Source organism: Nansenia antarctica, assembly GCF_963989245.1.
Source record: "Nansenia antarctica genome assembly, chromosome: 11".
NCBI classification, from domain to species: domain Eukaryota; kingdom Metazoa; phylum Chordata; class Actinopteri; order Argentiniformes; family Microstomatidae; genus Nansenia; species Nansenia antarctica.
The window spans coordinates 10,795,020-10,811,166 of NC_137681.1; the positions used below are offsets into that span (position 1 = coordinate 10,795,020).

The 16,147-nt window shown below is 42.3% G+C and overlaps 1 protein-coding gene across 1 annotated transcript in view; it reads right to left on the minus strand.

The window, feature by feature from the left end:
• Positions 1–10,775: 10,775 nt before the first annotated feature.
• Positions 10,776–16,147, minus strand: part of LOC308167784 (tubby protein homolog) — a gene marked incomplete at both ends in the record, with an annotated part of 6,355 nt that continues 983 nt past the window's right edge. The window contains 9 exons of the mRNA XM_080542263.1: positions 10,776–10,909; positions 11,232–11,403; positions 11,693–11,791; positions 12,332–12,446; positions 12,713–12,825; positions 13,050–13,211; positions 13,598–13,776; positions 14,099–14,281; positions 15,127–15,393. Coding sequence (XP_080398389.1) covers positions 10,776–10,909; positions 11,232–11,403; positions 11,693–11,791; positions 12,332–12,446; positions 12,713–12,825; positions 13,050–13,211; positions 13,598–13,776; positions 14,099–14,281; positions 15,127–15,393 — 1,424 coding nt within the window. The remainder of the gene's footprint in view (positions 10,910–11,231; positions 11,404–11,692; positions 11,792–12,331; positions 12,447–12,712; positions 12,826–13,049; positions 13,212–13,597; positions 13,777–14,098; positions 14,282–15,126; positions 15,394–16,147) is intronic.

The window sequence follows — 16,147 nt, forward strand, 5'->3', positions numbered from 1 at the left end:
CACCCTTTGCTTTTTTGTTGTTAATAAAATATATAATATGTTATTATATATATATATATATATATAATATTATTATTATATATTTTATTAACAACAACAATTTTTTATTTTATTAACAACAAAAAAGCAAAGGGTGGCTACTTTGAGGAATCTAAAATCTAAGACATATTTAGAGTTTTGTTACGTACATCATTCCACATGTGTTCATTCATAGTTTTGATGCCTTCAGTGAGAATCTACAATGTAAATAGTCATGAAAATAAAGGAAACACATTGAATGAGAAGGTGTGTCCAAACTTTTGGCCTGTAGTGTATGTCTATCCTGCTTGTACCCAAGGAGTGTACCTTGCTTAGACCTATCCAATCCTCTCAGATCTCTGCTAGTGTCTCATGCTAAGGGATGGGGCTGTGGACTCTGATGCAGGTTTTCTATTCAGCATGCTGTAAAATAAGATAGAATCTGCTGCCTTGGCTGTCTCTTTAATTGTTATTATTTTTTGGTTATTTGGAGTGTTTTGCTTTGGGGGGAGGGAGGGCGGGGAAGGAAAAAGAAAATGGTCATGTGGACTCATAAGGGCAGGTAGGCCTCCTTCTGTATCAGACTCTTCTGTTTATATGGTGCTTTGTTCATGTGTTAGAGTAAATAAAACTGTTTCTATAAAGCCTTATTGTGTAAATGGGTAGAACTATACTGTTTATCAAATGCAGGTATTTCTAATATTATCATGTGGTAGTTACAGCTCTTGTACTGCTTCACTGGGATTCTAGCTTTACATGCTAGGCCTCGAGGCTACTACAGCTACATTGCAGAGGAGGCTGATTGTGGTAGAAATCGGAGGACAGGCTCGTAATACATGGAACGAGGAATGATAATAAACGCATGAACACAGTTCCTCATTCCATGCATTACATTAAGCTCGTACTAGAATTCTGCCTCCACTGCTGCATTTTGATGCACCCACCTCTACCCTCTCGCTCCATTAACATTAGGATGTCACACACAATTACTAGGGAGACTGTATTCAACATGCTAGAGTTTATTGAACATACTACAGGACATATCTTATTCGCATGGCATTTAGGAAACAAATATAAGCATAATTACATTAATAAGCATAGTATGCATATTTGACTAATGATGCATTTTTAGAGTACTGTATGATATATGCTATTAACACGCAGTAATTTGCTCTTACACTTGCACAATGTTCAGCAATGACATATCAGGGGTGTATTTAGTAAGGTGAAACATGATTCTATCGTCTACATACCAGACACTCATACCTGTTCTACACAGCACATTTCTATTTGAACACTTTGTTCTGTAACGTTTCAATCGCCTCAACAGGCCCCTACGTTATGTCCAGTACTCAAGTTGAGGGGGGATGGCATCCCCCCTTTCCATCCCTTATGTCATTTTATCAATGAACGTGGTATTACTGCTATTTCAACATTTAGTTTTTGCGCATATTGAGTAAAATACTGTGGGCGAGGGGGCACGCACACATGCAATGACATTTTTACCAAGTCACTGACGCTGTGGGGATGCTAAAATTGTCCCCATATAATCAAATCCACCATCCCCCCTGATTTTCTTTTCCAATCGAGTACTGGTTATGTCTAATAGTCCCCATCAGACATGACCTCACTGAACGAGCTCTCTGAGAACCTATCGCCTGCCGCCACCTCATCGTCCTTCCTCAAAGCCCCAACAATGAGAGCATCCACCAGGGTGCAGTACTCGTTGTTGTACCATGGGCTCGCCCTCTCCAGGGACTCTCCAGCGCTACAGAGCCAGCACCCAGAGTCTCCCTCCAGGGTGCCCTCTGGCTCTGAGCTCAGGGACAGGCTCTTCAGGGGGCCTCCAGGGGCCAGGGTACACAGTGGTGGTGGTGGGGGTGGTGCTGCTGCTGCTTGAGGACCAGGGGTCACGGCGTACGGGAACCCCAGGAGAGAAGCATCACAGGCTGGGTTAGACAGATGGCCGGGGTCTTCCTGGATCATCATCTGCCAGGTGGTGTCTGGATCAAGGACAGCTATGGCCTCGGTCAGGTTGTCGATGCGCAGGGTGTCGACCTCGGTGTGGAGCAGGTCGTCCTTGTTGCCTGTAGTCACTACCCAGCTCTACACAATCACAGTCATTTAGTTAAACTTTAACCAGATACTGGAAGAGAAATAAGAAGTTGAATTCAAGTATTACGTCTTTATCTGTTAATAAAGGTGTGGGCGTAGCAGGGGAGGCTGGTGGGAGTAGAGAACAGGCACATTGTAAAGAATGGAATAAAGAATGGTATTAGAGTTCTCCCTCCACCAGCCTCATCTGGTGCATAGAGTTTGTGAATATGCACGCTCTACTTGAATTCAATTTGTGTTTTCATAACCCTTCATCAAAGAACTCAAGCACATACATTTGTTTGTCCTCAATATATTATACAACCACCATCAGTGATTGTGTACGGAGACATGTCAAGTCTGCATAGAGGGTGAATAGGGACCCACCTACCCTGAAATCCCCATGGCAGTCGCTGTAGAGACTCTGGAAGTACGGTGCAGGAGTTGGGATGTTCCGCTTTCTCTTCAACCTACAACACATGGGGAATTAGCTACCACAGATCTGAGATCAGGGGAGGGTAGTGGAAGTAGAAATCGGAGGATGGCCTCATTGCATCTTTGATACGATTCATCATTCGATTCCATGCATTACAATGAATGACCGGTGATTTCTACCTCTACTGTAAGATAAGTTACAATCTGTCGTACTATCTATTTGCTCAGTAACAGTCTTACATGTGGTCACTATGTACAGATAGTTGTATGTAGGCCTACAGTGTGAGGTGAGTTTCATGAGTTGATAAAGATTCCTAAACTCAATTTGTCTCATAATCCATTTGCTGTGTGATAGTCATAGCTAAATGTGGTCACTGTGTCTAGTCATATAGCTGTCCCCTTGTACAGTTTCATGAGCTACAGCAGCATAGCAGGTGTCAAAGCTGTGTTTCGTGTTAATGCGTAAAGTTATGGTTAGTGCTGCTTATTTAGAATTTCATGTCTTTTGCGGCTTTTGACATTCTGATAACTTATCACTTAAAACATTTTCAGTTTTAGGTCTTTAATAAAGATAATAAACGAACATACTTTATGACTGGGATGGAGCACAGGAGCAGCAACACTGGAGTCACAACGCCTAGCAGGATGATGAGCTGGTCTTCGCTCAGAGACTTGTCTAGAGTAAAGAACGGGAACAACATGTCAAATAGTGTCCAGATATGTTTGTCTGGTGAAGTTCCTTTTCTTTTGTTTATCTCTATTACAGGGGAGGCTGGTGAGGGTAGAAATCGGAGGACGGGCTCATTGTAATGCATGAAATAGAATGTGTTAACAATGAGCCTGACCTCCACCAGCCTCCACTGGTGTACAGATGTTTGTCTGGTGAAGTATCCTCGTCTTTTGGATGTTTATCTATTAGGAAATACAGGGAAAGAGTAGATGAATGAAAGGAATAGGGGGATGCAGTGTGGGGAATGGACGCCCAGTCTGTAACAGCCACGTACAGTATGTGGATTGTAGATGTAGCAAGATGTCAGTTCCATAGGCAGCAACACTGCACCAAGTACATTTTATTTATATATATATTTGTATTTATATCTGTTTCTATGGGTTTGAATCCCTGCATGTAGGGGTAATGTGTTGACCACTGGTAGCAGTGCTGATCACAAGACAAAATGGGGCCACAAGTTCTCTTATCTTGACAGAACCAGAACCAGAGCCCTACCGCGTGTGATGTCATCAGTCCTCAAGCGAACAGCATAGCCCCACTCGCTCCACTGCCCTTCGTAGTGCTGGTCCGGGCTAGATCTGACCCTGACCAGGTACTCTGTGTCTGGGTCGAAGTGTTCCGCACTCACAGAGACGTTCATCCTCGTGGTATGGACTCTGACCTTCCGAGGGAGAGGATAGGAGGACATGAATAATATGAGCTGAATAGGTTTTCAAGTATTACTGACTATGGAGGTGTAGGGGGTGGGGGGGGGGGGAGGTATTTTTATTTTATTTTAATTTCTCTCTCTTGATCTGTGTACTGTGTATTTTTGTCTACTCTAAGTGGTGGGTTCACCTGATCTTTTGTCATTTATTGTCATAAATGATGTTGTTTATTTGTGGTATTTTATGCCGTGTTTATATACAGTATGTGAATCTCAATGAAATATAAAGAATGTGACAGTCTTACTTGGTCCTGGCCTCTTCTGTGGTAACAGAGCTCATACTGTAGGCTGTCGATCAGGTAGAACCCAGGCAGGTATCTCTCATAGCAGCTCAGCCAGGTGAAGTGATATTGATTAGAGCTCCAGCTTACTGTGAGATTGCACGGTGCATTGGGTTTAACTGGAGAGAGAAAAAAACACTCAGGATAGAATGGAGTGTGTGTCTGTGTGTGTATGTATGTGTGTGTGTGTGTGTGTGTGTATGTGTGTGTGTGTGTGTGCGTGTGTGTGTGTGTGTGTGTGTGTGTGTGTTTATAAACACTCACTATGGTATGCTGGCATATACTCATTCTCCATAAGCACAGAGCTGATGTACCCATCGCTCCTGTTGTGATAGAGGGTGATGCTGAAGCTCTCAGAGTCATAGAAGGTTTCTGGAGGTGTGTAGGTATGTAATGTGGTGAACGAGCAGCAGTACTGGCTGCCATCCCTCACCAACACACACACATACTTCACGCTGGGGGGGAAACGGGAAGGGAAAGTTACAACTTAAAGCATATTGCGGCTTGGGGATACTAGTCCAGTGTTTCTTAACCTTTTTCATCCAAGAGACCATCAAGAAATCGCTTCCCTTTTTTTCATGACTGCTTCTATTAAAACTAAGAGAACCGACCAAGGTGTTAGCTAACCATCTGAGGGACCGGTCAGCGACATCCCAGGGACCAGGCCAGTCCAAGGACTAGGAGTTGAGAAACACCGTACTGTGTGTGTGATTATACCATTCCTCATTCCATTCCATGCATTACAATGAGCCCGTCCTCTGATTGGTCTATCTCCACCAGCCGTCGCTGACTGGTACAGTACATGAATTGTGAGCAACATGAGAGAAACAGTGGTGACCGCCTCACCCATCGAATGACTCAGCGGCCAGCCAGAACGACTGGTTCCTGTGTGGAGCCGCTGGTGTGATGGTCAGAGAGCAGGTGATGGTGAACAGGTAATCATTCACACAGTCAAGCATGTACTCCACACCTAGAATACACACATAAAGAAGAGAAAAGGCAAATATACTTTATAAACACTGAAATGCACACTGGCACAAAACTGCAAAATGCACACACACATTCCATCCAAGTTCCGTCTCATAATTCATATCCATAAATGTACTGTTGGCTGATGGCCTGGTTAGTTAGAACATTATGTTTGTAATCAGAACAGGAGAATTAATACTGGTATGTATGTCCTAGAATCTTGTAGAAGGTCATGGCAGAACATGGTCATGGCAGAACATGATCTGAACTGGTCAAACTGTTACATCATTACTGAGTTAATCAACGCCAAGCATTTAAAACAAGTGTGTCTGTGCTTCAGGAAGGCTCAGTCTTGTAGGCTTCTGGTTTTCACTGTTGATATTTTTTAGAGCCACATGATGTTTTTGATCTGGTCTGAATATGCAGTCGATGATTAACCCAAATGGTGAGTGTCAAACTGTAAACTCAAGTCATGTATTATTAACCACTTTCTTTTTGAATTGTTGTAAAAATGTTAGCTCATTTCATTTCATTTGGTAAGTTTACTGTACTTCTTATTCATTGGATGACAAACAATTGAATTAAGTCATGGTAAAGTACCAAAGGTTTACCTGTTGTTGTCTTGTTTCCGTGCAGGCTGGTGACATGGTGGGATACCAGCAGGACAAAGGTGAAGACCAGCCTCATCCTCCCGCCTAGGGAGTTCCAACTACTCTGGTCTGAAATGATGCTTACATTTGCTATGTCCTCTCTGAAATGATGTGTTACTGAGCAAACCACCACTAATACCTACATTTGTGGGTGGAGGGAGAAATCGGAGGACGGGCTCATTGCAATACATGGAATGGAATGAAGAATGGTAGCAAACACACAAGCACACATGTTTGATACCATTCCTCATTCCATTCCATGCATTGCAATAGGCCCGTCCTCCACCAGCCTCCCCTACTGTATATAGTTGAAAGTGAATGTGGGAAGACCCAGTAATACTGATAACTATCACCGTCAGCTGACAGAGACGGTAGAGGATGTGTTTTTAGAGAGAGCGAGAAGCTCAGAAGGTGTCTGGGGTGGGTTCCATTAGCAGGGAGGGAGTGTGGTGGTGGTGGTGAGGGGGGGGGGGGGGGTCGATAGGTGAAACAACTTTCATCTTTAAATAGATGTTGAAACTGTCAGATGCTGTCAGTCATGTTCGTTATTGTACAACTATATCCAAGAAAGGTATTTTAAGCCAAGCAGTTATTGGGTCAATTTAGACAGAGAGTGCAATAAAGCAACTGACAAGCATTTCTCCTAGCATAATTCGTTTTTTCTTATGACGACTGATGTATAGATGATTCACTTACTTTAGACAAATGTACTTGTTGTAAGTCGCTTTGGATAAAGATGTCTGGATAAATGTCAAAAATCGAAATGTAAAAAGCATGACATTTCTCTACACAGTAACTTGCTTGAGATAACAATTACCTGAAAACCAACAGATAGAATAGAATTCTACTTGTTGTAAACATCAACCATTAACAGAGTTAGTGTCTATGGGTAAAATTTAACCTTTATAATGTTTTACAATCAAAGTCATGACAGAGATGTGTCTACGGGTATTAGAATCTTGTGAGCACTCTCTAGTCGACCCATCTCAATGTTACCATGGCAGCGGAGGTGAGGGGAGTGTTCCTGTGTGTGAGTGATCAGTATCTGTTTCTGTCACCCTAGAGGAGGCCCAACAACTCACCTAGGCAGGATGCCGTAGCACTGTCACTTGTTGTTGAAGGCTTATCTGAGATCTGAATAAAAGAGAGAGGGGGGAGGGAGAGAGGGAGAGAGAGAGGGGGTAGGGGGAAAGGGGGGGGGGGAGGGAGGGAGAGAGGGAGAGAGAGAGAGAGATGTTTTGAGCACTGGAGAAAGACAGAGATAGCGAGGGAGAGAGAGAGTGAGGGGGGAGATGTTTTGAGAGAGAAAGAGAGAGAGAGAGAGAGAGAGAGTGTATGTGTGTGTGTGTGTGGCCGTCACTGGGGCCCATAAACCGGAGCGTGTGGTAGATTAGATGAAGTTATTGCATGCAAAGGATATGTGACCAAATACTAAACACGAGTGCTTAATTTTAACATAATATGAATCTGTCTCAATACTATTGATACCATGAAATACTGAAAGGAAAGGATTATGTATAACAAGTATTGTCAATTCTAAATGGTGAAACCAATTATGTACACAAATACCCTGGAATACAAGCTGAGAATCTTTAACCTCATATTAATTATTTAATTTCAAACCCAAACCTTTGGAGTATAGAACCAGTGCTTCACTGTCCCAAATACTGTATTCAGTCTGTTTACATTGTGTGACAACAAACATACCGTACATGTAGGCTGTCATGACTTACAAACTTGTTTTGAATCCACAATGTCAGACAAATAATGTTACACATGTCACATGTCACATCAGAGCTGTGTATGTAGATCAGACCAGACACAACAGTGTTAGCACAGGAAATACATTTGTATTTATAGGAGCAACATCTTTATTCGTACCACATACAGTGGTGTGAGTTCATTTAGTTCATTATGTTGTATTACGGATTCTGGCACAATGAATAGGAACAGCATTAACAATCAGAGTCAAATGACAGCCCTAATGTTTGCAAACAAAGTACGGAGTAAAGCAGCAAGTCACATTTCCATTACAAACGACACAGATGCTTGTCTTTTTTTTTTTTTTACTTTCTTTTTATTGAGATGTTACAGATACAAAAATAATACTTTTCAGTTTTGGTTTGTTTTTTCACAAAACACGAACATGGGTCCCAACCCTCCCCTCCCCCACCCCACAAAATCCCAAGTGGTGCATCCCAGGACGAAGGATATAAATAAATAACAATAAATTATAATAATAATAACAGTGGTGATAGGTAATGAAGACAGTACAGGTATAGATAAGTAAACAAAGAAATAAAGAAAAATAAAGTGCAATTCATTTGTAAGTGAGGATAGATGAGATGGTCGTGTTGGTCTATGATATCATGTCTGTTATGATTGTAATATTATGTCCCTCTCTAGAACGAGATGATGTATCTCTAGGGGTTTATCCTGATAAATAAATTCACAACATGTCATCACTCAGCACCGATGCTTGTCTGATGCAATATTTTCCATTGATCTTATTGAGATCAAGAAAATAAACCTTTTTGATCATTGGTGAAGAAGTGTATTTCAACACACAGGAAGATCAACAACTCACCAACCAATGTCCCCAGTTCAGTCACTTAGAGCTGTGTATGTTGATCAGACCAGACAGAGCAGTGTTAGCACAGGAAACACGTTTGTATTTAGAGGAGCTATACATGTGAGTTAATTTACGTTGGGGTTTTCCCTCGGAAACAGAATAGACAGTTCAGAAAGAGTAATCATGCTGAAGTGACCATAATGCATAACTGCAGCCTATTATTGTATCTGTGAACCTGGCTCTCAGAAGCAGTAGTAATAGGCCTATAGGTATGAGTGTATCCCTTATCACCTATGAAAAGGCAATTGTTTTTGTATTCTACTATAGTTACTATTGATGTACTATTTAAGTAAGTAGTCTAAAACGTCTACTACCCCTTATCACATGTCGTGAGCTTAGAATGATAAGGTTCTATCTCCGTTTAGGGCAGTTCAGAGATATTGAGCGTCAAAGTTTTTGCATTCCATTATGTTTTATGAGATGGAACCTTTGTATTTTATGAATTACTAACTCAAAAATGTAAACATTTTAAAAATAACACCACACATGCATTAATAAACACTGAATGGATCAGATTATGTAAAAAGCTCAATTTTGACAAAAATGGAGATAGAACCTTATAATTCTAACGTCACGATGTGAAATTGCAATTCTATTTGAGCCATTTTTATCCAAAGCGAATAACAATAACAACAACAACAACAACAAAAATAGTAACTACTGTTACTACTATTTAGGGTAGTAAGTCAGTAGTAATTGTATACTGTAATAAGGCCTAAAAAGCCTGTTATCAGCTATGAAAGTGACTGTGGCTGAGGTGTTGAGTAACAACATTATGCAAGAGGAGAAATCATGAGGTCGTTGGTGGTTCTATCTGTATCTTGTCATGTCTTCTTGATCTGTTAGAGAACATGGCCTTCAGCAGCAGATGGTTATATTCATTCAGCTCTGATAAGAAAGTTTCCATTCCTCTTGACTGAGATAAAAGAGACCAGAATCAGATAGCGCAAGTGAAAACAAACATTAATGTAATGATAAAAAAAAGATTATTTTTAAAAACGTAATTTAGTGACTGCAGGCACACATTGTATATCAAATATTTATTTAATTAAACTACCAGAATTAATTGAAATAAAGAACAGAGTAAGGGGTATACAATCATGTTTATTAGTCCATAATCAGCATTCAAGTATTAAACATCAGCAAACATCCTATCAATATATAGCAAGTTTTTTCAAAACAATCACTTTGCTTGCTGACAGCATTGTGCATTTTGAATACAATACTATGCAACTGCCAACATTCGTACATTACATTGCATGACTGAGATTCAGTGAAATGTAGAAACAAGTACTAAAACATACGATAGGCTCATTATAATGTTGAGGTGTATTTATTATTTTGTGCCCAAACAGTTTGCAATAAAGTGTCTCACAACCCAAATCCATGCAGACCAATAGAAATAGCCCGCACTGAATGAGTTTATGCTGTATAACCATGATTTTATTTGATCATACTACTGTAATAATATTTTACAAATGTCTAACCACAACTACATAGCATATAATTCAGACTAGTGACATCATCCCTATTGAGACAATTATGTTCTCAGTCTTTGAGATGGAATACAGTACTGTGTATTTAAATAGCTTCCTGACCAGACCCGGGTTCAAATAACAGGAATTGCTGCTGGGTCCAGTTATGACAAGGCCAAACACATGACCCACACTGCCTGCATGTACTGACTGTACTGTTGAGATCACACCTGGGTTGATGTAGAATTAGATTTATTTTCAAATTTTTCATTGCTTGTTTTAGGTCGCTTGATGCAATGGAATAATTTAAATAGTCCCAAATCCTGTTCACCTGAAAAAATGTAAAATGCTAAAAAACATTTTCTGCAGGATAAGACTTAATGGTATGGCTCAGTTTACAGACAATAGTACTGGTTAATTACCGATAAATGACTGGGACATGACTCTGTAAAGAGGTTTCCAGGAATAGTCTGAGGCAAGATAAAGCAACTCAAGTATTTACAAATATTTTTTAAATAAAAACTATTTCCATCAAGGTCTGGGGGAGATATAACAGTCCTTATGCAATAGACCACTCCACCTGACCAGACCTGGGTTCAAATAGTATTTAAAATAAATTTAAATACTTATCTGTGCTTGATTGAGTTTGCCTGGTGTAATGGAACCAGTGGAATAGTCCCAAATGTGCAAACCCTACCCATCTGGCACTCTAGGCGGAATCAAGCAAACACTAAAGTAATTGAAATTATTCAAATACAATGAATGTTTCTCACAGGCAGTCTCCATCACTCACAGGCCAGCTTGCCATCGAAGGAAGAGAGCGCGATAGCGAAGGCCTGTAGAGCACACATGGGGAAGGTGTAGTCCATGGAGAACACGTCCTCTGCCACACGACCAAACTGCATCACAATGTAGTCATCTGGAAGAGGGGAAGGGGGGGAGGAGGGGGGAGAGAGGGCGAAGGTCAGCATCAGGGGAGGGGGAAGGGAAGAATTGAGAACAGTTTGAGTGGGTGGTGAATGGGGGTCAGGAGAGGAGGGGTGTAGAGGGGGATAGGAGTGCAGAATCAACATTTCTATGTTGAGTGATGAGCTAGCTACCAGATAAAACCCTAGCTCCTCAATAGAATTACATAATAGTAGTATTGTGCAAATAATAATTTATAATTGTAATTGTATTTTTCAATGGCCTAAGTTAACCAAAGCACCTCTAGCTTACAGCAGGTCTCTTCCCCATCTTACCGTTGTCGGGATGGACGATCTGAAAGTTTTTGACAGAGGCCTGAGTGACGCGTCCGTGGAAGTTGAGGACGTAGGACTGAGTCTGGTCGTTCCAGGCGGGGGACTTGTTCATCAGGCAGACCAGGTTGTCTGTGTTACTGTTGTCATAGCGCATCAGCAGAGTCTCAATATCCTTGGGGGGGGGGGGGGAATAGGAAGAGAGGAAGAAGGGGGAGGGGAGGAGGAGAGGATAGGATAGGAGGAGGGGAAGAGAAGAGCGGAGGAGAGGAGAGGAGAGGAGAGGAGAGGGAATGGGAAGGGAGGGAAGGAGAGAAGAGGTCAACAGAATATCCACGTCATATCTCCATATTCAAATAATCTTCCTCAGGTCAGATATCATCTTCATCAGCTCAGAGCTTTGATATGATACATGCTCTTTGGTATCAGTTATGGTAGTGGATGTGTTGTCTCTGTAAACTCACGGATTTTGGCTGAATGCACACTCTCTCATCGTTGTCCATCATGCCAGGAATGACCACTGTCATCTTCCTTGGGCCTTTGAAGCCTAGAACATTCTTCTCCTGAGAAGAGAACAAATCATTGTGTTTAGGTTACTGGTCAGATTCAGCTGGACTGGAGTACAGTGCAGGAAATACTTGGTTTAATCTAATTGGTGGTGGAGGAGATACTATTTCTAGTATTTTTTATTATTGCTACTATTGTATTGCTCAATTTGTCTCGTCTTATTTGTCTTTTTATAACTATTGCCACTTGTCTTATTTGTCTTAGTTGTCTCTTATAACTATTACCACTTTATTTAGCTTTGCCTTATTTGCCTTACTTGTCTTTTTATAACTATTACCACTTCGCTGCATTGTCGAGGAACTGAAGCCTAAGACTTTTACTTTCTTATACTTGTGTAACGGGATGTAACAGTAAATCTGAAACTTGAAACTTGAGGGTAGAAATCGGAAGACGGGCTCATTGTAATGCATGGAATGGAATGAGGAATGAATTACAATGAGCCCAGCCGTCCTCTGATTTCCCCCTGTACCAGCCTCCACTGGTAGATCCTAAATGAAGGATGTCATTGTGACGGTGATATATGAGGTTGGACTCACATAACAGATGGCTGCAAGTTCTTGTCGGACTGATTCACTCTCTTTGATGAAAGGCTTTTTGTCTGGGTTCTCCCCGCCATCATACACTGTGAACTTAGTACCCAGGACGTTTGACCTGAAACAGAATGACCATCTCAGATGAATGATACTGACCTGAAGTATAGAAGAACTAGAGGACAGGACAGAGGAGTGGGTGAATATAGAGAGGCGTTGGAAGTTGGTTGACCTTACAGTTCACTGAATTACTATGCAACAACATTAATATGTTGTTACATGGTAATTAATGAGTTATTAGACAGGTATAATGGCAACTGTAGTGTAAAGTGTGACCAAACAAACTGATAATGAGGGCACATAGAGAGGAGGGGATGGTTTACCTACCTTAGTTTGCCTATGTAGCTGTTAGCTTCTCTGGTCAGGTCTGTGGGGTCGATGGACATGAGGTAGTTTGATGTTTTACATTTCTTTCTCTTCCTACCTGCCATTAAAAACACCTGGGAGAGGAAGAGAGAGAGAAAGCGAGAGAGTGAGAGAGGGAGAGGGAGGATGGAGGAGGGAGTGAGTGAAAAAGAAGGAGGGAGTAGGCGTGATAAGAAACATTGCCTGAGAAACAGAACGCTTGCATTAGCTCCCCACACCCTGGCCTTTAGCTCAGCAGGCTAACACAGTTTTGCTGCATGTAGACGACCCATATTCAAAACCAGTGGGTCACACTGACCCTCTTGCCATCCTCCTTCTCCATGTGGAGGTAGTAGGTGGGGTACATGCCCTTCTCCACGCCCCTCCTGTCCCGCGTGATCCTACATTGGAGGGTTGTGTCCCTGGGGGCGGGGCGCAGGGCAAACTCCTGCAGATCCTCCACTAAGATGAGAGGAGAGGACTGGGAGTGGAGAGGGATTTGACAAAAGATAGCCGGGGAGAGGGGAGGGTGGGAGGGGGAGAGGGAGGGAGGGGGAAGAGGAAAAGGGGGCGGGGGAGAGAGAGAGAGAGAGAGAGAGAGAGAGAGAGAGAGAGGGAGGGAGAGAGAGAGAGAGAGAGAGAGAGAGAGAGAGAGAGAGAGAGAGAGAGAGAGAGAGAGAGAGAGAGAAAAGCGTCATTTCTTCGTCATATACAGTAGGTCAGCATTTCTGTCTGGCTATTTTCGGTCAGATCATAAGGTTACTCATACGGTCAGATATGGCCTTGTCTGTCTATGAAGGGTAAACAGATGTATAACATGGCAACCTGCTAGTGTTTTACAGAGGAGCGTTTCATCCAGACTCTTACTCTTCCGATGGAGTCTCCACTGTCTGAGGAGGACTGATGTCTGTAGTTGGAGTTGAGGGGCGACAGGTTGGTTTTGGTTTTCTCTGCTTTCTTGGTCTTCCTCGGGGTTCTCTCTTTCTCTCTCTCCCTCTGCAGGATCTCCTCGTCCTCTTTGCTCTCATCACTGATTTGGCACCTCGCTGTAGAGACAATATTGTAACGATCCTGTATGAGGCCCCGTTAACAGCTCCTCCAAGGGAGTTAACTCTCTTGGTCTAATGGTTAGCGCGGCCGTCGGTTATGCGGGAGGTCGGGGTTCGACTCCCGCATGGGGCGAGTTACACTAGAAGATTCCCGTTCGCTACAATATATACTGTATACTTCGGGGGAGGCTAGTGGAGGTAGAAATGGGAGGATGGGCTCATAGTAATACATATAATGAAATGAGGAATTGTATAAAATACACTCACTGCTAGAGTCGTCTATGATATATTCTACTCAAGGTACTACAATGTAACTTACATGTGTTGAGTTGTTGTTTCTTCCGGGGTGTCCCAGGGATGGGGCTCTTGGACCAGTCCTTCCTATCGTCACCACCGTCCGCCTCAGATCTGTCCACCTGAAGTCTGTTCACCTCTGGCGTGTTGAACTCGACCACTGAGTCGATCTGGATGGATGGATTCTCTGTGAAACTGGTGTCTGCAACTAGACAATATAGTGGTAGTACTGAACATCATGTTAAATCAGCTGGGGAGTCTGGTGGAGGTAGAAATTGTAGAGGACGGACTCATTGTAATGCATGGATGCACACGTGTTTGATACCATTCCTCATTCCATTCCATGCATTACAATGAACCCGTCCTCTGATGTCTACCTCGCCTAACCTTCCCTTGTTGAATGCCAGTAATAGGAATCGAGGTGATACATGTCATGTTACACTACCTTTAGAGGTGTGTACAGTATTAAATGATACAGTACTACAGATATCATAATACAATCTTCTTGTTTTTATAGCAATTCTCTTGGTACTATTACCAGGATAGGATAGTCATGAGGTTAGGCATGCATGGCATTATCATTGCAACTGATAAAGTTTTAAAGTTACGAAGATCAGGATATAAACAACATCACAGTCTGATCAACTTTGTCTCTCTTACTCTCTTGTTCATTGGTCTTGTTTTTTTTCTCTTTATTTTCAGAGGCTGGTCCTTTGGCTTTGTCCTTCTTCTTTGTTTTCTTCTCTTTCTTCTCCGTTTCTTTCTCTTTCTCTTTCTCTTTCTCCTCTCCCTCGTCCTCATTCTGTTCCACCTCTGAAACCATTGTTGGAAAGAGAGTGTTGGTGATTTATTGAGTCTCTGTTGAATAGCACACACACACACACACACACACACACACACACACACACACACACACACACACACACACAGACACATAGACACACACACACACACACACACACACAGACACACACACACACCACACACACACACACACACACACACACACACACACACACACACACAGGAACATTATCTGATAGTTGTTCTCACGTTTTGCCTGTCCCTTTTTCGTGCCTTTCTTCTTGGTCTTCTTTCCCTCTACGTGGTCCGGGTCTTTTCCCTCTGCTGTGTTACTCTGGTCATCCTCCTGGGTACACTGTGGCTCTGGCGGGCTGTCCACCTCCAGGTCCAGGGTCTTGGTGATGATAGGTTTCTCATGGGGCATCTCCTGTGTCTCCACCTTGGTCCTGATGCCCAGCTCACCTAGGTTGATCTCCTCCAGAGGGTTGTCATGGGCATGTTCAACTGTGTAGGAGTCTGACCAGGCCGAGACAGACAGTTAGTAGTATTAGTTAGTAGTACAGAGTATAGAGAACTTTTAGGGCCAGTTTCACAGACAAGGCTTAAGCCTAATCCTGGACTAAAAAGCATCTTCAATGGAGATTTTACATTGAAAGTGTGATTTAGTCCAGGACTAGGCTTAAGCCTTGTCTGTGAAACCGGCCCTAGTATTAAGAACATAGAACATTATTTCCTGTATGAGCGAACCATCTTAAGTGCAGAGGAGGCTGGTGGAGGTAGACATTAGAGGATGGGCTCATTGTACAGTAATGTATGGAATGGAATGACGTCTGGTGTCAAGTTTGGTACCATTCCTCATTCCATACAATACATTACAATGAGCCTGTCCTTTACATTACGTTACGATTTCTCCCTCCACCAGCCTCCCATGTTTGAGAGAGATTTAAACTGACATCTCTACAACACATATTCAATAAGAATAATTTAATTTATTATTATTATTATTTTAATAAATTTTGCCATTTAGCAGACGCTTTTATCCAAAGCGACTTACAATTACGAATTACAGGGACAGTCCCCCTGGAGTAACTGAGGGCTAAGTGCCTTACTCAAGGGCACACTAGTAGTGGTGTGGTTTCAGGCGGGATTTGAACTCACAACCTTCCGATCGGAAGTCCAACACACTATCCACTAGACCACCACTACCCCCCGAATCAAGAATCGAATAGATCGAATAGAATCAAGGCATAGGACTTCAATAGACATAGTA